The 23,653-nt window shown below is 33.3% G+C and overlaps 1 protein-coding gene across 1 annotated transcript in view; it reads right to left on the bottom strand.

Moving 5' to 3' along the window:
* LOC128983523 (PH and SEC7 domain-containing protein) overlaps positions 1 to 23,653 on the bottom strand; it is a 72,615-nt gene that overhangs the window by 25,579 nt on the left and 23,383 nt on the right. Inside the window, exon 2 of the mRNA XM_054402828.1 lies at positions 2,654 to 2,720. Within this exon, the coding sequence (XP_054258803.1) occupies positions 2,654 to 2,720 (67 nt within the window). The remainder of the gene's footprint in view (positions 1 to 2,653; positions 2,721 to 23,653) is intronic.

Here is a 23,653-nt window from a genome sequence, read left to right as displayed (position 1 = left end):
GCTTGCAGTGCAGAGTGTGGGAACTGTCTTTGGCAATTACATTAATGTATCTGCAATCCTAAAATGCTATGGCAAGAGAGGGAAATAGGTCCACGACGTAGGGGGTGGTGAAGGAAGTAGTAAAGGTGAGCGTGTTGAGTGTGGGAATGGATTAATGTATCTGCAATGCTAAAACACTATGGGAAGAGACTGTAGACTGTAGGTTAAAATAATTACGAAGCACGAATCGATACATATTTCGATACATGCAATCGTTTGTTTATAATAGTAATTTACAACTGAGTTGACAACAGCTGATTTTTACTCCATAGAGGATAAAAACTATTTTTACTTGCTAAAGAGTAAAAATGTTACTTTAGACCAGCAACGCATGCATTAAATACGACTGGTATTACTGCAGTATGACCAAAACAATATAATATAAACCCTTGATGACTCCGCTCAATTTTGTGGATGCCTCTGCGAACGCCACCTAGTAAAACTCGGTTAGCCTAATAAACCGCTAGCATAGTACATTTTTTGTGGACCTTGCATGGCCCAGTCATAACATTCACATACATCTTGGTTGTTTATTAATCGATCTTTACGATTGAGGTATCGTTGGATTAGTCATACGATTTAGTAAAAACGCAAACTCTAATAGTTTTTGGTAGAATCACTCGTTTTCAAGATATTTAAAGATGATAGGACATTTTTAACGGTCACAATTTTGAATTGGTAAGATTTAGAAATCTGGTACCTACATTGTACTAAGATTAGTCCTATGTCTCTCTACTTACATACTAAGTTTGAAGTCAAGTTCTTTAGGAGCTCAACATTATGTAAAAATCTAAAACCTGTATATTTGATGTTTTTTCATTGTTTTGACATAGGGAACAAATATTGAGCGTTCCAGAGAGTTTGTATAGTTTAGATTGTATTTATAAGTGTTGTCATCTGAAAGAAAGGTGTATATATAAATTTTAACAAATGGTGTTTTTGGCCTCTGAGGTCATAACAATAAAAAATAAACTTGTCTCGATTCTTTCTGTGTTGCCTATATTGGTAATAGTGTCTTCCCTATGGGAAAGTTTGTTAATAAAAAATATTCTTTTTATGTTATACAGACTTTCAATGTCATAACTTTGACTTTGGCCGTAAGCATGACCAATAATTTAAAATACCTAAAAATGCCTTATACAGTAAACAATAATTAAGATGAATTAAAATATACTAGCAGCCTGTGTCACTTCCTGAATTCAAATCCCAAATCCGTGATATATATTTGAATTAATTTACAATTTTCTATTGCTCTGAGTTAAGTTTAATATTAACTATTTTTTTACGTGATAATCACTAAATTTAGAAAACACAAAATCTAACTTAAGTCATTCTTTACATTTTAAACAAATAACATTATAATATTTTACTTGAATTCCCTAAACATTAATAAAAAGTACTATGAATAGACAAAACCCGATCAAAACACAAAATCTAACGCAATTAATTTTCTTTTTTACATTTTATACAAATAACATTACAATATTTTACTTGAATTCACTAATCATCAACAACTGTATACGATAAGCCCATTTTTGTATAGATGTAAACAAAATATTGTATCATGGACATCTGTTTTGATGTAAACAAATGTAAACTTGAAAAAAATCAGGCGATTGCCATCAGAATTAAGCACAAACTATGAAATTTTAAAAGTCTATAGGACGAAGTGCATTCACGGGATATCATCCAAACCTGCAAAAGGCACATCTAGAGGATAAGAGCTTTAAATTGATACCCAATATGTCTATAAAAATAAATATATAGGGGTCGATTTGCTGCACATAAAAATCCAACAAATTCTTTAATAATATAGATATTTATCACAGCCAAGAGATCCCGCATATCAACTAGAGGAAACAATGACCTACATATGCCTATTGATTGATACTTCCTCAGAATCATGCCACTCACAGCACCATGGAGGGCTAAGGTCTATAAATAGTTTAGTTTCACAAATAATGTTTGACATTAAACATTAATGTATTGCAATTGCCACTGTTAATACATGATTTTATTATTGACTAGCTGTACCCACGGGCTTTGCCCCGTTTAACTTCTTAATTTTCAAGATGAGCTCGTTCGTATGGCTCAATCACGTCCTGGTTGAAGTTCGTTCGCTACGCTCACTCATCTTTAGGTTGGAGCTCGTTCGCTGCGCTCACTTGCCTTCAGGTTAGCTCGTTCGCTACGCTAACTCGCCTCCGGGTTTCACTTTTGGTTGCAAATTAGCTGTTGCCATAAATATAAAAAAAATAATAGTGCTGCACCCTGTTGGTAATCCTTGTAACTTCAATGCTATTGAACATCATAGAACATAACCAACTTGTTTAATTTAAACAGCTGATAAGGTTCATTAATTCCTTTTAAATATGAAAAACCATAAGGTTAACATGGGAAACTCCAGAGCCACTGGGGCGGAGCCCGAGGGTCCGATCAGAATAAAAACAACTTAGTTTTCCTATTTAATACCTAAAGAATCGGTGTACCAAATTTCAGCCTCCTAGGTAAATGGGAAGTGGGAGAATTAGTGATGAGTGAGTGAGTGAGTGTGTCAGTGAGGGCTTTGCCTTTTATAAGTATAGATTAATAACATGAATAAACAAATACGAACCTTCTTTCGTGTTTAGTCTGTTAACATCAGTCTCGTTAACTTTCAGGATTACATCTCCTGCTTCCACCTAAAACAGAATTAAACATTGTAAATATGTGTCTCTAAACAATAAAATGCCATAAATTAAAAAAATACCCCCGCCGCAGCCAACCTGCAGACTAAGCGAATTTCAACTTGTCAATACATTTTTACTAAAATATTTCCATAAACATATTTATTCCCAATTTAAATAACATTAGATTTAACAAGTGCTTAGGTTTGCTGCTACGGGGAAGGTAAAAAGTGTTTTTTGGCCATATGTCAATAGTATAGGATGAAATAAATAAATTTGCCAAATTTTATCAATATATATCCATAAACAAGTAAACTACAACAGTTTTCATTTTCTCCATAAGAATAACATGGGAATTTTAAATTACACTTTTTTTTTATTTTCTCCGTGACCGTTAGGCATACAACAGCGCTTCAGTATACTAAATTATTTCTTTTTTTAAGCTCTACAAAATGGTTGAGAAAGAAATTGCAACATTTTTTGTTTTTAGGGTAAAAAATGGGAAAACCCATTTTTACCCTATAAAACCCCCCATAAACCCCTGTTCCCATGGTCCGATTATGCTGGTTCGCGAACTCGTTCGAATAAACGTAGGTTTACACGTTTGTACCAAATTTCATCAAAATCGGATCATTTTTGCTCGAGTTATCGCGCTAACGGACACATATATAAATAATTATATATATATATATATGAATTTCAACGGATGGTGTTTTTGGTCTCTGGGGACCTCAAAATGAAAAAGTAAATCGGTCCCGGGTCTAGGTCTTACCATGAGACCTACGGTAATAGCTTATTCCCTATATGGGAAATTCGCTAAAAGGAAATTTTAAAACCAACAGTATAAAAAAACTGATTGAGTAAAAACATTGTGTTAAAAAAAGGGTCATAGAAAAAAGTGCTAGTATTTAAAATATTAATAATCATGTACCATACCACAATAAAATTATTATTATGGATTCATTTGAAGAATAATTTTTGATAATGAACCACACAGGGAGACTTTAAGCATAGTACTTAAAATTAACAATTATTTTATGATTTACTTATTCACATTGAGTAGCCTATGTTTTAGCATTTGAGTGTGATCCACGTGTTTAGACCTAACACTGATTGATTTGAAACTTAGATGCTACAATAATGAGGACATGTTATGTTTTGTGAGAACATTTAGCTTTAAACTTCTATATCTTAATGATCAACGTATTACTTATAAACCACATAGTTTTTATATCCTAAATGCATCTAGTTAAACTCTCCCTTGTTGTTATTTGTGTTTTCCCTATATAGCCTATCAGGTTTAATGTATTTAGGCCCACTTTAACAATGAAGCTTAGTAATATTATTTTTTTAGAGTTGCTTTAGAGTGTGTTATTTATTGATGTCGGTGATCCCATCTTTGAGCTGTTTTATATGTATGTACGGAATAGAACATCCCAAACAGGTCTTTGACCTAGGGATGAATTGTTTCATCGATAAATAATTTACACGTGTGTAAATTTACTTAATCTAATTTATTCTTAGTTTTACTCTATGTGGAAGCTTTGTAAATCAATAGGCCTATATGAAACAATAAAGATTTTCTGAAGAAAAAAAATAATGTGCATAATCATTCTTTTTTTAAGCCAGCCACATTATTCTTCAGTGGGAAAAAATTACATAAATACACAAAGGTTTGTACATTTGTGGGCTTTGGTAAAGTTTTTTGTAAAGTCTACATTAATTTATAAACTTGTTTTTCATTTCAACTCCCAATTTTTGGAATTTACAAATGTGTTTTAAAATTCACAACTTGGTGTTAAAGCAAACAAAATAAAATTGAACAGTTTAATTAATTTCATAGCATTAAACACAGAGAGCTCTAAATGTTTAGACAAATCTGAGGATTATCATTGCAGTTAGTCTTACCTTCAGATCTTCAGGTAAAATGAGCTGATACTTCAAAAAAAGATTAACTTCATTTTATTTGATATTTTAGGGTAAATTTAAAAAACAAAAACGGAAATGTAGTCTCGTGATAGGCAGGCACATATTGGAGCTTATCTGGCAATGTGGCTGGTAGTTAAATACACCTGATCATGTGATAAACTGAAATATTTACTGTACATTGCGACCTACCCCATACCATAAACAAGCATTTCCCCCAGAAACATTTGTATCTACATGACTGTATACAATGTGAGTTTTACTAGTGAAATAATATTTGTTAAGAAAGAGGAAAGGATAGATGTGGTAAATACTATTTTATAATATACCTAATGATAATTGCTACTATAGCATACAAATATACCACATACAAAGTGTTTTTAAAGTTAAAAATAAAATGATGTTGTAAATTTAACCCATATTTTAGATAAATATCTTGATTTGTAAGCATATTTTATAACACACATATTCTAAGTTACTAAATCACTGAAATAGGCAGATGTCTTTATGTTATACAGCATGTAAACTGTTAGTGTATCTAACATTAGTACGGTAGTAGCCTACTTGTTCTTTTTTTGCCTGATTCTACTACAGTTTTTAATTTTATTTACAAATATTATCAACATTTTTAGTAACAAATCGTTGTTAATACAGTTAGCAAAAAACTTAGTCATTAAGTTATATAGCATGTTTATTTTAGCTACTTGAATACCTAAACTAAAAAGTAAAACAATTGTTTGTTCCTTGAAAAAGTTGGTCAATATGTTTATACAAAATGTTAAAAGCTTTTCTATCCCAGGGAGCTTTCCCAAAACCGAAATTCTAATAACTTTTTTCAACTGTTATCATTAAAATTGGTACTAAGAATCATTTTTTGTAACTACAGTATCAACACAGCTTGAAAACTGGGAAATGTTAGGGATTTGACAAAGAGTGTTATGCCAAGTTCCCCAAACACATTTTAAAACCAAGTTTTATTGGATTTTCTTTTCAAAAGTATTATTCACTCTGTTTTATTTACTAGTACGGTTGAGTTAATTGGCTTTAATCGTTAAAAAAATAATATTGTAAACAGACATTTTACAATTTACTAAAAACATTTTTATTACAAACCATAGACATTTGATCGCTGAGAAACTAACAATTCTGCAATGTAAAAGTAAAACTTCAGCATGAGCATACATTCTAATATTTTAGAATACTAAAATATGTAAGAGAGAGTAATATGTATGTGGTTATGTAAGAGAGAGTATTCTCTCTATGATGTACAGACAGACAGACAAACATAATTTTATTAGAGAATAGGATAGGATAGGATTACATCAGTGATAAGCAGCTGATAAGGTTGTATTTAACTAGGGACCTGCACTTGGTCTGTACACTGTACACTATGTGATGAACTGAAATATTTACAGTACAACAACTTGTCTAACCCATAAACGCTCGCTATCCTAGCTCATCAATTAGCCAAATAAGCTGTAACTACCACTCACTTCAAAACAGCAATCACGGGCTTTAATAAACAATCATGGAGTTTTATAAGCAATTCACTGTAAATTAAAAAATAATTCATTTATCATAACATTTTGTTAGTGTATTTGACTGAAACAGTTATTTATTTGTATACATTTATAAAGTGTGTTTGGTTGAATTGTAATGTATGTGCTGAATATAAGCTATGAATAGTTGGAGACTAAGTGAGGGATGCTAACTCATTGGTACGTTCAACAACATAGAACAAATACCTGTGTCGCAGCAAACCTGCAGACTAACCCAATTACCATTTGGCTATTGGATTTTCACTAAAATATTTCCTTATTCAATTCAGATTTATTTCCTACTGAAATAACATTAGGTTTAACAAGTACGCCTTGGGTCTACTTGGGTTTGCTGCTCAAGGTAACGAAAAACGTTAATTTGTAAAATGTTGATAGCTTAGCATGAAATAAATAAATTTGCCAAATGTAATCATAATCCATAAACAAGCAAACAATATAATATAGTTTACTGATTCTACATAAAAATGAAATAAAACATAATAATTTGAAATAAATAAAAAACAAAAACTTAAGCACGCGCCAGAAAATGCCACTTTCAGTCCTATTAATGAAATATACTAATTCTTTATAGTGTAGAGAAAAGTAACGTCTCAAAACACGAGTGAAAGTGGGTAAGAGTCATGTATAATGCCATCTATACATATTCTCAACCATTTAAACTGCTTGATAAATCTCGCACTTCAAACATGGTCTCAAATATGTAATGACTCACTTTCTACTCTTGTTATGAAATATACTATTTTATCCCTCCACAGTGCCAGAAATGAAAGGATAAAAATTTAAAAAAACCAACGTTTAAAAATTTCTTGTAGTGGGAGATATAGTACTGAATAGGAATTTATAGTATAGTTGAATTTTATGGTTTTAATTCATTAGAATTTACAATATAAGTTTACCAAAGTGTACGTAATTATGTACAATCTATTGTTAAAATCAAAAACCAAAAATATAACATAGGTAACAATTACAATATGGGGACCGAAAATTTCTGTTTTAGCGTTGGTAATACAACACCAACTTTGTGTAAAACTGGACTCTTACAGAAGCCACATAAAAGCAAAGGATTTGCCCTGAGTGTGGGCTGGATGGTATGACACAGATATGTTGTAAATATCCTCCCATTCTTGCACTGTCCATCATTGGTCAGATGGATTATGTCCATTTCATTTCAAATACACATGATGTGTATGGTTTTTAAATAAACATAATATTTTTAATTACCATGCTAATAATTAGAAAACGAGAATAAAATGCATTGCTTATATTGTTATTGTATTTTTGTACTTTCAGGCAATTTAATAACATGTAAGAACAGATTAAGAAGTTACTTATTGTTTTCTAGCTTTAGGATTCCATTGTTTAAATAAATTATAGGGGGGAGGGGACTTCAATCCTTGTTATTTACATAGGAACATTATGGCTACGTTTTAACGTCTGTTAACAAACTTTTGACTATCATATTGCCCAACTCAGTCAAACCAATACATAACTTTTGAGTCCAACAACAATGACACAACAACAATGAGTCCACAAAGAGAGAGAAGGTTTCATTTACAGTTGATGAATAATTTAAGATATTCATTACTATGATGTTTATGTTTGATTAGTTGGTTATAGTGAAGAAAAGATGTACGGTGTTGACCTCTTTGTCCAATTAGTTTCTATTTGTGAGGACATAAAATGTTGAGTTTACTATTAGTGTGTGAACGATTTAAACCTGCAAGCTTTATGGAGTGCAAACAATGGTTACTTAAGAATAAGTAATTAAGCAAGTAATGTTTTGGCGAATAATTAAGAAATAATATTTTTTATATGGAAACATAACAAACATATCATAAACAACACCACTTTCTTACACAAAAAGTTTAAAATCTTAGAATAAAATAATTGGTATATTAACAGTTTGAGTTGACAAGTTGATGACAACAAATACAAGTTGTGGTGGATATTGTTGATGGATAAACAGGCATCAAGAGACAAGGTTACAATAATCTGCTGACTCCTCAAGGGTGGCTTCCACCTAAACAATAGGATGTCACACAACTCATACCTTCTCAACTGCAACTTGTTTTTACAATTATGTCTAAAAGTGATCTTCTTTTGTGATTAACTCCTACTTTTTTTTGCAAATTTATCTATAAAGAAGTAGTTTTACCGTACATCATATTCATAATAAGACTAAGGATTGGGATTTCTGTGGTTTTTTTTTGTTTGAGAATTTTGAGTAGGGAAAACAAAATTTATTCAGATTGCTATGAATGTATGAATAAAATATATGTATACAAAGGTAGAATAATTCTCATACAAGTTGGTTATAGTGGAGTTAAGATCAAACTTATAAATCAACTGTACAATGAGTATACAAACCACTAAACCAGCTTGATCCAAACAATAGCAACTAGTTGTTTGGAGAGAAGGTTGTGTCCCAGAAAAATGAGCATTCTCCATGCCTAGTGGGGTATCTATGACATTGACCAACCGGAATATCCTACACATGATTTGTCACTAATTTATAATTTATCACTAATGATTTGTCAAAATTAGTTGTTACTGTATTAATTTTGGAAAATTCTGTTTGTTTACATGGAGCCAGATTTTGTAACATTTTAATGTTCTAAGAAATATGTTTGGGAAATAGTATATTTCATTACTAGGACCGAAAGTGGCATTTTCCGTCGCTTTCGCCTCACACAGGGAACCCCAATTTCACGTGCGAGGCGAAGCCGAGTATGTGAGAGCTATTTTCACGTACGAGGCGTAGCCGAGGATGGGAATAATGGAGCAAGTGCCGGATAATAACTTTCGGTACGAGTTGTGAACGATATTTTTCATCACGACGCAAAAATACACAAACACAGATTAGCAGACCTCAGTAATATTACAACATTTTATTTCTCAATTCATTTGATTGAACATCAAAATAAAATAAAATCTTCTAAAAGAAAACCTACGTATATTTCTCAATAAATTTTGTTTAGACTAAGCATGAAAATAAAAGAATAAAACATCTTTTAACAATAGATACAGCTGATTCAAATCATTAAATTAGAGCTTGGGAACGACTACTTTCATTGATGTCAGCTGTTATCAAAAATAGTTACTGTACTTTCATTACGGAGTGATGAAAAAAATATTTCATCACTAGCAGAGTACAGGGTTGGCGTATAAGTATAAAATGCTTATTGTAGTTAAATTCGTGCTTTGCGTTTGCAATAGGAGAGGACACGTTTTAAGAAAATTTGGTATTCTATAATTTACGGTATACTATTATATAGCACATCTACCATAGCCATAATGTTCTACCACTGCACCTAAACAATAGAAAAGAGTAAAGGTCTCACAGCTTTGTTGTTTTGTTGCTGCTTGGTTCAAATTAGTTGTTGTCATAAATGTAAAAAGAATTAATAGGGCTGCACCCTATAGGTAACCTTATAACCTTTTAATGCTATTGAATAACATAGAATCAACTTGTGTAGTTGAAACAGCTGGCAAAATCCCTTAATTCCTTTTAAATATGAATACTTGTAAGGTTAACATGGGAAACTCTAGAGCCACTGGGGCAGAGCCCAAAAGGATTTTGAGATAAAATATGTCTATATGTTAATCGGGAATATGAGCTATCATCATACCAAATTTCAGCCCAATCTGACCAGTAGTTAATGCATGATTGAACTTCAAACAAACAAACAAACAAACAAACACGTGAACTTTTACATTGATTTATATAATTAGTATGATTTACATTAGTTTTTTTTTTCTTTTTTTATTTTTTTTCGTACAAACAATTTAGTCAAATTGGCATCCTACTCCTAATGATTACAAAGTGTTGTTTTGCATGTTATTTTATTTGGAGAGTAGATTATTGCTGAAGATTGCATTATACTGATATAGGTCTACAATTTTCATCAAATAATATGTTTTGTTTTATTATTATTATTATTTCTAATACAACAATTATTTCAGGGTGCTCAGTTGTGCTTAATTTACTACTTTAATATTACTAGTGTACCAGTTGCTCAAACTCGAGCAATTGCTAAGTGTTACAGGCGTTATTTTAAAACCAATAACAGTGATAATTTCTGATGACTAAAATATTTGACTCAAAGATTATGGAAATACTCAAGATGTACATAACAGATCGATATAATCAACAAATTAAATTAAATTAGTAAACTTATTGACTGTTTACAATTAACATATGTTCTTCTTCTCACTTTTAATTTCTGACAACAGCTGGAGTTTGTTTCCCATTTTAATCTTATGGAGAAATACGAAATTTTAAAGGTCCCCAGGGCATCACTCTCTAATTATTTCCCTAAAAAGAAAGTTTCCTGCACAACTTCACGTTACGCTCTTTCCAATGACACCAAAAACATGTAAATCGGTTCAGTAGTTTTGGAGGAGTAATTGTCACAAAAAACCTGCTTGCGTATTAAATAAGTATATAGATTACTAGAGGACCCTGTGCTGCTCCACAGCGTTAAAATATGTTTTTTGATGAGTAATACAGTATCTTAAACTTAACTCATTCAAACTAATGATATTATTAATATCTCAGATGAAAGCCTTAATTTCTAGGAGTATGTTAAGACAAAGAAAAAAATAAATAAAATAAAAATGGAATTTCGTATTATTGATGGTAGATAAGTCCTAACATAATTATTATAATTATCGTTGATTTGCGATTCAGCAGCGTCCGATCTTAATAATCAATAGCTCATATGAAAGCTGGTATTTCAACGGAGGTTCTTAGACCAAAACATATAGGATTATGTAATTATAACTGATGAAATACGTCTTTAATTGTACACATGCTTGTTTTAGATTATAGGATTTTAAAATCACTCAGTATATTCATTGTAAACTAGTTCATATTTTAGCATATTTTGGGCTATAAAAAATGTTTTAGGTATAAGAGATGTCTGGTGTCATTTTCCTTGGTAAAGTGTGCACTAGCATTAAAAACCATTAAAACATGTTATTACAAACACCAATATTTTACATTGTTTGAATCTTTAAAAACAAAATAATGATTAGACTTTCAGAATTAATTGACTGCATGACTTACCAATTATCACAACTGTGATAGGCAGTAGAGTAGAGTAAACGCGTAAGAAATAAACACAATATTACTTCACTAGCAGAGTAATGGGAGTGATGGTGGAAGGGGAGGGGGAGGTTATCAGCTGACAGGAAGGATGTGATCAGCTGGCTGGACACTTAACATCTTCAACTGACTCTCTTCACCTGCCTTCAAACTAATAACAATAACATAATAGTAATAGTTGTATAGACTGAGACTGATCTCAAGTGGTGTGGGGAACAAGCCACAAAATGCACTGTTACCACTGACAGGAATGAAATAGAACTATCACATTGAAAAGAAGAATCAATGAATCATAGGACTTATCTGTGACTCACCAACAACTTCTATCTTTACATTTCTGGCACAACACATAATTCAGATTGGTTCAATCAAGTCAGTGAATATGTGATTTTTGAACAGTTATGTTTTTTAATGGTTTGTTTAATATAAAATGTAATAAAATGTCTTGTCATCAAATCGGTTTATTGGTTAACTTTTTAATATGTATCTGTGTTTATGTGATAAGTGTTCATATGACAAATCCATCAACTTGACCTCAGCTGTTCACAGTGACTGTTGCCAAAAACATATGTTTATCTTGATCTGAATGTCACATGGAAAAGTTGATTACAAAGTAAATAAATATAGCTTATGATTCGATTGATTTACCGAGGTAAGAAATTAATTATAAAACAACTGGACCAAGTTGTGTATAAAGAAGTCCCATCTCATTAACCAGTTACAACTAAAGCATTCTCCTCACAATAATTTTTTCTTTTAAATATGCACAGTTTTGTAATAAAAGTAGTAAGTACATGAACTAACTAATCTTGGCATTGGCAAAGTAACAGAATTGGTAAAACTTTTCTATTTAGAGGATACTTAAGTGTGACCAGATGTAAAAGAAAGTTGGCTTTATTAAGCTTCTAAATAGGCTGATTTGTCTGTTTTAATTTAATATTTGTAAATGACTAGGAAGTAATATAAAGTAAATGACTTGATGAGTCTTGTCGATGAATTACTTGAACGAGTGTTAATGTTACAGTATACAGAGTGTTTCCAAATTGTCAGGACATATTTTGTGGACTTGTTCCTTGAGGTAAGACAAACATAAAATGCCATATAAGTTTGGGTCTAAAATGCCTGGATTTCTTTTTGTCGGCCTGTTTGTGATTTTTAAGAATTATTTTATATCTTGGAAATTTTTGAAGGTAGAAATTTCAAAATTGGTATAAATGTGTATTTTAGTAGGTAAAAATAGTTTAAAAAGTTCCGTTCTAATATCTGAAGCCGTTTCAATATGGCGGCCATTTAAAATCTTTAATGCCAAATTTCATTAAAACGTAAATATTATTAAGAAAATAGTTTTTCAAATAAAAAAGATAGAGAATTTATATCCAAATCAAATTATTGTTACAGAGTTATCAATTTTTTCTACATTCGGTTACGCAATTTAATAGGACTACCATACCGCTCTGTAAAATAACAAATAATGAACAATATGGAAGTCATATTAAATTGTGTAACCAAATGTAGAAGAAAACTGATAAATCGATTGTTTGTCATCCGATTTTAACAAACAATGTCTCATTTGATTTGGATTTAATTCTCTATCTTTTTTATCTGAAAAACAATTTTCTTAATATTTACGGTTTTCATGAAACTATACCAATTTTGAAATGTCTATCTTGAAAAATGTCCAAAATATAAAATAGTTCTTAAAAATCACAAACAGAAATCTCTAGGCATTTTAGACCCATACTTATATGGCATTTTATGTTTGTCTTAGCCCAAGGAACAAGTTCACAAAATATGTTTAGACAATTTGGAAACACCCTGTGTATTGAACCGTGTATGAAAAAATTAATATTAGGCCTATTAATTTTTACATGTTTAACATAAAATTGCAGACTAAAAATTTAATAAAAACATTTTAGATAGACTAGAAGGTAGCCTGAAATGAGTGTTGTGAGAACAACCATTTGACATCAAATATTTAACAAACAAGGTTTTATAAAAGTCCTCACATCAGCAGTTTGATCACTATGCTAGTGCACAACACAACACATGGATTGTGTAAACACCTGCAGAACACACCCAGGGAAAGGAAGTTTCAGGGGAATATCGTGGCTCCCACAATAAGAGTTTTTTTTTCTTTTTCTATTTTTGTAATATTTAAGTTAGCTCAGCGGACTCAAAATACACTTGCAATTGGTAAGAGGTGAGCACAAATTGTAATTAATCAAATGTTGTAGATTCAATGGGAATATGTTCACTCACTGCGTAACATATTGTTACAAGTAAATATATGCATTAATTTAAGTATACAAGTAAATGTGCATTGTGCACAATAATTTAATCTCATTTTGATATTGTCAGTTAAGTTACGCCTGCAAAACGTGAGCTGCAACTGACGTGGCGGCGATGTCGCGTGACTCCAGTATTATACAAAGTAGGCGCTACACCATCAGGGATTCAAGTTGTAATACTGTAATATAAATCCACTAAGTCTGTAGGTTTGCTGCTGTAGGGTTGCTGCGGGGGTATTTGTTTACGTATTTATACTGTTTTCATAGATGTACACATATCTTGGTACTATTTAATCTATAAATATGTTAAATATTCTTTGTAGCACACGTATCCTTAAATTTCAACTAAAATATTAACAGCAAATAAATTATCCAGCTGATCATAATGTAAACAAATATGTTCTTCATAAGGATGACATGGGAACTTACAAAGCCACTGGGGCAGAGTCCAAGGGACTTAAAAAAAAATGTAAGGTCGGTTTGCAAATCTGCACACTTGGGACGAACATTTTGGAATATAATATGCGGGGTTAAATCTTAAAACAACAAAGTTATGTAGCGTATAATAATATAGATAGATTGATGGATAGATAGATATGCGTATAAGTTACATTATCTATAAAATATAAAATATCTAAATTTGAAGTATATGGACTACTCATTGGATCAAGAGGAACAATTCCTCAACAAGTTGAGAAATTTTGGAAGAAATTCTTTTTGTAAAATCAAGTGCTATATTTAATATATTTAACAGCCATAAAATTGTCTATTAATATTATAAGAAACCACCTATATAACAATTATCATAATTACGTTTAAACAAACTTGCAAAATTTAATGTCATATTATTCTTTGTTCTACAGCAGACTACAATGTGTACCTAGTAAGATTTCAATTTTTAAAATAAATTTGAATTTATATACGTGTATTAGTTTATTATTTCGGTATCAAATTGGAAAACATTAAAGGAGTTTATACCACTCCACAAGAGCCTATTGTAGTTGATAGTAGGTTAAGAGAAGCCCTCATCCGTTGACAGCTAGTCACTGATAACTCAAGGGCCTCTTCGATCTGGGCTTTAAAAGACTTCACAACAATGGATCACCGCCGCTGCCGGCTACGAATCCTTACATTGTTTATCCAATGAGATGTTGTTTGTCTGGGCGATTTGTGCTATGAAATGTGACATCTTCGCGTTTACATTTCGATCCGTACACATTAACAATAAATCTTTCCTCTATTTGGCGATAGTTCGTATTAAAGCTTGTTATTTTTTATTCGTTAAACAGAATCGTAAATGAACTCTGACTACTATGCATGGATATTAATTGTATATCTCAGTTCCTCAGTTACGGTTATAAAAATAATCACTTTACTATATTCCACGAATACTTGAACAGAACCGGTATGGATCATAAACATAAACAAATGACGATTTTTGCCCGAAAATAAACATTATTTTACATCGCTTTAATGGAACTGTCTAAATCATGTTAATGCTATTAGTATAGGATTCGGGCCAGCAACGTCATTTGTTTATGTTTATAATCCATACCGGTTCTGTTCAAGTATTCGAGCTATATTCTTAAGAAAATGGTCCTTTGTTTACTTATCGCACTCATTAAAGGCTGATCGTGAACAAAAGAACATAACATAAAATGAGAAAGTCAAGTTGATTCTTCACAAAAATTATATTATACTAAACTTACAACGTTATTTTAAAATTTTGCATGATTATTTTTTGAAAATCATTAGTTTGCGATCTTTTCACAGTACATAACTTTATTTCAAAATATATTTGCCGGGTTTATCTATATTTCCCGACTTTCTAATATTTAGTGGTGGTAGTTAGAATTTGTGAACATTCAGACATTTTATATCGACCAAAAGCATAGTGAGTGCTTGTATTCCTTCAATTAAATTAATGATGTGGCACTTAACATAATTGTAGTAAGAGTAGACCGTTGCTCCTTTAATCTCTATGCCTTGAGGTACCCGGTTTACAAACTTTGACAGATTCCGTGCACCAGTGTTAGTTAAATTCAGTTTTTATCTCGGACACTAGTTTGAGTTTGAAAACTTACTGTAATATTACCAACATCAACAATTTTGTAGTTGAATTGAAATACGACAGTACTTAAAACTGTGTTCTATATTCTATATGACATATAAAAGTGGTTAACCACAAGCCTGTAAATCCAGTGTGACGATCGGACGGTGCTTGCCATCTCTGCAACGTTTCGCAACGCAATCATCAATATTTCCAGCCATGTTGAGAATGATTAATGAATTATCTAGCTAAATGTTCAAAGTTGCCAGCCAACTTAGATAACTTGGCTAATATCATTCTTAATATATTGCCATTCGAGACACGACGTTAAGTACGATATGTAAGAGCCTGGCGTTGACTTGCGGTATTAAGTTACTGCACTTGATTAACTAAATCTTTAAATCCATGTACAGCAGTAACAATAGCATTGAATGTAGGTGTTGGCGTGTTTAGCGGAGTTCCCATGTAGGAAATACGCTTTACGTTAGACCTAGACCGAGACCATTGGGACGTGTTTCATAAAGAATTTTAAGGGGTAAAAACTCCCCCGTTTTTCGACAATTAAAACAACATTTGACTATTTCTTTCTAAACTAGTTTATAGACTAAAAAGCAAATCATTTACTATACTTAAGCGGTGTTGTACACGCTTGATGGTTACGGAGAAAATCCCTAATTGTAAAGTTAAAATTATCATATTACCGATATTCATACTTTATACATACCTACCGATTAGATTAAACATTGACGATATTTTTCGCATGATTTACTATTGACTTAAATAATTGATTAAAAATCTATATACTTGTTGAATATAAGATGGTATGAATTTGTTTGAGAAAGCGGCATATTACAAGTCCGGGCCGGCTAATTTCAGGAGGTATGTCTACGACTGTGCGATCTTACTTTCACTGACCAGTAACAGCGCGCTTCTCCACAAGTCTAGACACAGGAAATGGCACTGGATGGTGTACTGAGCATTGCTCACCAAAGGTCGTTGATACCCTGAGTTCAGTAAATTATAATTAATAGAAATCATCGTTTTATCTAGTAGTTCTTGTATCTTCAGTGACGCAAAGGGGAGCTTGCAATGCTGTTAACGCTACTACTGGCACTATGTGCTATGTGTTTTAATATGCTGTAATAGTACTGTAAATGCAAATTAAACAAGTCATAAGTACTTCCTCTAGGGAACATCGGTTGTTTATAATTGTACTATAAAATAATAGAACTAGAGTATGTAGAAATAATAGAGCATTATGTTACATGAATTACATGTATGTGTGTATCAATAGATTAGTACTCGTCAAATAATAATTAGGCCTAACTTTTATCTGGCAATGTTAACAAACAACCGCATGTAGGCCGAAGCAGTTAACCATAACACTTTATTTAATTCATACGCACAACTTTTAGCCTGATAAATAACGTGAAATTGTATTTTATCATTAACACACTTTTTTCAAATTAGTTCGTGTTATAATATTTGGGTTTTAATGACGCCACCAATTTTAAAGTAGGCCAAACGAAGTTGGGGAGGAACCAAACAATACTTTTTTAAAGTATGCAAATGATAAAGCTGGCCCATATAATCTAACGTGAATTTAAGATGCCGATGTTAAAGAAGGTTTGGGGCTACGAGTTAGAGTGTGTGTAACCCCAGGTGTGTTTTATGGACTAATCTCGCATGGAATTTAATAGATAAAGTCTTGATGGATGATCAACAGAGACCAGAGCTGGTACAAATTGGAATGTACTGGCGGCAACAAGGTCTGCGAATTATTAATATTAGGCCCCAGAGCGGCGGCGACGACGGCCTCAACACGACCCGTCGCCTCCTGTTACATTTGCCTTCATTTGTGGAAACAAACCTTTCATTTACAGCTACCGCCGACCAACACAATAGCAAACAATCACAATAGCACGTTATCGCCTCACATTTGTAAACGTACTTGCCAAGACAACCGTTTTCTTTATAAATAAGAATGTCATGTTAAAATTTAGCCTATATCGGCAAAATTGTTTTAACATCAAAGATATACTGACTAGGGATGAAAAACATTTATTCTAATCCATTATACCAAATAATTGTTATAGATTTCGGTACGGTGTACGGTGTGATACTTCATTGGCCGTTTCATAATGAGTCCATCAAGGTAAGCCATGCGAAGATACTCGTACAGTAGATCTAATAGTCGTGCGGTGTTTGTAGGATCGATGGAAGAGGAAAGTCTTAGGTTTGGTAAAATACCAATGACGCGAAAAATCCTGATAAGGTATTACGATTGACGACCTAATGAAGTGTTGTTGTTTACGCCAAATTTGGAAGGAAGCCACAGCTCGACTAGAGGACTAGAGGACCGGCAGTGCGGGGGTGCCAGGCGGGGCGGGACAAGGTCACTGGTCACTCCTCCAGACTGTAATTATTGGCACTGTATGCTAATGTTATGGTGATTCACTCCCTCGCCTACCCTCTCAAGCTCTACTTACAGTTGCCCTACTGTGTTCGGGGCCCTATGCTGCATCTACTTACTCTTTATAAGTTTAAATGTCTCGAGGATAAAGTCAGTTAGGATATCTGTCAGCCATTAATTTACACCTCAAAACTAATAGTTGAACTTAAATCATGCAGAAATATTTCTCTGGTGCATTAAAGGGAACACAATATATATATTCTCGCCTTCAAAAAACATTGGAGCTTCGCTACGAACGCCCATTTGGTTTTCATGGGAGGATTTATAAGACCAACGCAACTCAGTAAACGATTTGTGTAAATTCATAAAAAAAAACAAAAGTGGTTGATAATTAAATGACAAAACATAGGAAACACTAAAGCTGAGACGATGTACGGTTTCACTGCATAATCAGGGAATTCTAAAAAACACCCTTGTATTATCACGATGGAGGATACCACTGCAGTTCGTAGTAAAGCCAGAATTAGCCACTACTGTACATCAATATCTAGACAGAGTTATCAAACTATTCTGCTGTGTGTGGTAAAGTCTGCATTCGCCACTGTATCGATAACCAGACACTGATAAAACGATACTGCTGTGGAGGTCAAGTCGGCATTCGCCACTGTATCGATAACCAGACACTGATCAAACGATACTGCTGTGTGAGGTCAAGTCGGCATTCGCCACTGTATCGATAACCAGACACTGATCAAACGATACTGCTGTGTGAGGTAAAGTCGGCATTCGCCACTGTATCGATAACCAGACACTGATCAAACGATACTGCTGTGTGAGGTAAAGTCTGCATTCGCCACTGTATCGATAACCAGACACTGATCAAACGATACTGCTGTGTGAGGTAAAGTCTGCATTCGCCACTGTATCGATAACCAGACAGTGATCAAACGATACTGCTGTGTGAGGTAAAGTCTGCATTCGCCACTGTATCGATAACCAGACACTGATCAAACGATACTGCTGTGTGAGGTAAAGTCGGCATTCGCCACTGTATCGATAACCAGACACTGATCAAACGATACTGCTGTGTGAGGTAAAGTCTGCATTCGCCACTGTATCGATAACCAGACAGTGATCAAACGATACTGCTGTGTGAGGTAAAGTCTGCATTCGCCACTGTATCGATAACCAGACACTGATCAAACGATACTGCTGTGTGAGGTCAAGTCGGCATTCGCCACTGTATCGATAACCAGACACTGATCAAACGATACTGCTGTGTGAGGTAAAGTCTGCATTCACCACTGTATCGATAACCAGACACTGATCAAACGATACTGCTGTGTGAGGTAAAGTCTGCATTCGCCACTGTATCGATAACCAGACACTGATCAAACGATACTGCTGTGTGAGGTCAAGTCGGCATTCGCCACTGTATCGATAACCAGACACTGATCAAACGATACTGGTGTGTGAGGTAAAGTCGGCATTCGCCACTGTATCGATAACCAGACACTGATCAAACGATACTGCTGTGTGAGGTCAAGTCGGCATTCGCCACTGTATCGATAACCAGACACTGATCAAACGATACTGCTGTGTGAGGTAAAGTCTGCATTCGCCACTGTATCGATAACCAGACAGTGATCAAACGATAATGCTGTGTGTGGTAAAGTCGGCATTCGCCACTGTATCGATAACCAGACACTGATCAAACGATACTGCTGTGTGAGGTAAAGTCTGCATTCGCCACTGTATCGATAACCAGACACTGATCAAACGATACTGCTGTGTGAGGTAAAGTCTGCATTCGCCACTGTATCGATAACCAGACACTGATCAAACGATACTGCTGTGTGAGATAATGACGGCATTCGCCACTGTATCGATAACCAGACACTGATCAAACGATACTGCTGTGTGAGGTAAAGTCTGCATTCGCCACTGTATCGATAACCAGACAGTAAGTGATACAGCAAGTCGTCAGCCGGTTGTCCTTGACGAATGCTGTCGTGTTAAATAAAATGATGGATCTGACGATTTTAAGACATTCTACTGTGACACTTGACCTTTAGTCTATCATGACAATATTAGTAATTATTCAATATAATTAGTCATATATTAATATTTCGAATATTTTGTGGTATTTACATGGTCCGCTAAAGCAGTAATGACCTGCAGGTTCGTTCAGATTACTGTAGTTTAGTTTATAAGAACATCGGTTAGTATACCGGTTAGTATAGTAGTATATAGTATCGGTTAGTATACATTTATTTTACCTGATTCGGCTACTCGTTAGGTAAACTAAAATTGAACTATACTTTACACTCATAATGGTACAAGACCAAGTTATTAGACTTTGAGAGATTTGCAAGGCAAGGGGCAAATTATAGAAAGACTCATTTTTGTCTTTCAGTAGTATATTTCTCGCCCAGATATTGCAATATTATATTAAACTACATGTTTAGCCACTCTTAGGTCAAAATAACCATACAAGTTACATTCAGTTATCTTATTCTTTATATTTTTACATATACCGTACTTGTGATTTAGTATTCATGTGTTTACCTTAAACTATGTAGGTTTTTGTAAATAATAACCTTTGAATAGGCCTAATTTTTAATCTCACTGTAAAAATTTAAATAATAACCGTGCAAATCACTTCATAATTTTCGGACGGTTGTTGAAAATAACCAGACAGGAGCTTGGACGATGCATAATGAAACAGTGATGTCGTACGGAATTCAACACACACTACCGTACACGACTGTTCCCAGTGCTGCTTACATGCACATTGCACACGGCGCGGCGGGAATATCAAGACCACTGTCCAGGGTCCACCCTCAGTGTACCTACAACTGCATGCTATACAAATTGAAAAATATTACATTCTAGTATGATAAACAGGACAGACAACATACATAAAGGGGACCCTAATTACCAGGAGGTGATATTAATAATGTAAAAACTTCATATAAATGAAATAAAGATAGGTCATAATTTTATTACTAAATGTTTAACGTGTTACTGAATTATTTGGGTCTATTTGTATAGGTCTAGTTTTCTTCACTGTGTGCAATCACAAAATATTGATCCCATATTGCTGAGTTTTACGAGTCGATTTCCAGCTTGATAAACATCAATTAGAAGACTTTTAAACATGACATATCAATTAATCATATAAGATTAGTGGTATCCTTCTTCAAAAATCATTCAATTCGCCAAAGCATTGAAGATTCAGCATTGGATATCGCAAATCGTTATAAAAATGGTAATATGATTTATACAGTCGACACAGTTTGAACTTAACAGAACCCGCTGATGAATGATCATCGTGGACATCCTCCAATACTCTCTCGTTAGACCGTGTTTTATTGTTACCCCCCCTCAAATTAACATTTACGTGGGGAACTGTTGAATTGATAGCTAAACCATTAAAACCCACTGTGTCCAAAAAAATTTTCCATAATAGAAAATACTCACGAGTCGCCGCAATTCTGCACATTATACATATTTCTAGAAGTGTTATTGATTTTCAATAATAAAGAACATGCCTTTTTCACTCGGTAGAGAACATGTACAAACTCAGATCCACGCCCTAAATAAATGACATCGACTCAAGGAGTAAAACGGTTTACTGCTATGAGAAGCAGGAAAAAATGACATTTTAATAATACTTTAAAGGTTTAAAATAAAATTGTCACACGATAAATATGATGAAAATCCTTTTTAATCAAAAGACAAACACCACTCACTCACTGACTACTGTATATCACTACTGTATATCTAAAAAAACTATAAACAGTAAGAACTCACGAATAGATGTGCAATAAGAAGCATTTTCAAGACATTCCATCAGTGTTCTGTCCCAGTTCCCAGTGGTCTTAAAAGTTCCATTTGGCTTTTGGATACTGAAGGTTCCATGTTATCCTTATGGAGAAAAGGTTTACAGTATTTACATTTGAACATGATGAATAAGTTTGAATATGCTATATACAGGGTGACAATTAAGTCTGGAACCTCATTTTTTAATTTTTAAACCACAATAGAAAAAAATACCAAAGTTCACACGTGCAGTGGTGATAGTAACGCACATGTCTACCCAATTACCGACGGGATAACCCCTTTGGGGGACGGTCCACAAGGAGTCAGACACAATATAGCAGCATAGGTAGAGTTTGGTATCAAATTAATGGTTTCCGTTAGTAAAATACAATGCCACAAATCCGGCACAAACTCAAACGGACAACCAAGTCAAAAATGTTAGCCGTTCAAATATTTTTTTATCTGCCATTTTGAATATCGAACGGCTGCCATTTTTTACGCAACTGATATTTTGAGCTCAAATTTGCGGAATTTTATTCTACTAATAAAAGGTCTTAAAATGTGATGCGCATATAGACATATGCTTACGTTTATGATTTTCATCCGACTTCTAGCGGGTGCCCCACAGTATAATAAGCATTGCAAATTCAATGAATATTTTAACAGCCATCATTTTTTACTCCATTGTCCGTTTGAGTTCGGGTTTGTGGCATTGTATTTTACAAATAAATACCTTTAATTTGATACCAAACTTGACCTATGCTGGTATTTAAGAATTTTGTCTGACTCCTTGTGGACCGTCCCCCAAAGGGGTTATCCGGTCAGTAATTGGGCAGATGTGTGCGTTACTATCACCACTACACGTGTGAACTTAGGTATTTTTTTCTATTGTGGTTTAAAAATTAAAAAAAAAACGTTCCAGACTTAATTGTATAGGCAATCATGTTTCTTGAAACCCCCTTTTATTCAAGTGAATCGCAGGGGAATAAATCCACGCATATTGTTAAAACGATATTTTCCTGTAGATATGCAAAATGTCTTTATATTTTAAAATAGGTTGAAAAATAAGCACTAAAAATCAATTTAAAATGTAAAAAAAAAAACTAAAATGGGTTTTATGGGTTGCCATGCTGGTGACGAAATAACAACGAAATACAAACTGAAAATCAAAACAAATGGAAGAAATGCCGATTACATGTTTCATTTAGAGCGCGTGTTGAAAATTTAGAAGTCTGTACACTTACATATTTTTATACCTCTAAATCACTATTAGTTTGAATTAAAATAATATTTGCATTATTTTTGTGGCTTGAAATTGTTGTATTTTACTGCACTTTATGTCTAGCCTATAAATAGGTAGCCTGATAACATGGGAGATAAATTACTTTGTAAACAACTAGGCCTAATAACATTTCAATAAGTAACTTAATAGGCGTAGAAGAGAAATTTATGAGCAATTGTTTATCAATTGTTTTATACGAAATAATAATGCCACAGACAAGTAGGGCCTATTTTATTCTTTTGTCTATAATAATACTTGCATAGCATTAATCAACTTTGACTAAGGTGATTTTGGACCTTTAAAATAAAAAAACTGTGCCACGAACTTAGGCCTTAATATGATGACGAGGAGGGAATTCGCTAAAATGTACAACTAGTTTCCGATTCGCAATACACTAGCATAGACTAACCAACAGTCAACACTACAGGGAGTATGTTTATTACCCGTAATATATATTTTTGCTATAATATTATAGTGACTACAGGAGTAGGAACTGGC

The sequence above is a fragment of the Macrosteles quadrilineatus genome, unplaced genomic scaffold (assembly GCF_028750875.1).
Source record: "Macrosteles quadrilineatus isolate MER2022 unplaced genomic scaffold, UCM_ALF_1.0 Scaffold_1__1_contigs__length_201487025, whole genome shotgun sequence".
Classification (NCBI taxonomy): domain Eukaryota; kingdom Metazoa; phylum Arthropoda; class Insecta; order Hemiptera; family Cicadellidae; genus Macrosteles; species Macrosteles quadrilineatus.
Note: the sequence above shows the minus strand (reverse complement) of the source record. Positions and strands in the feature narration are given on the sequence as shown.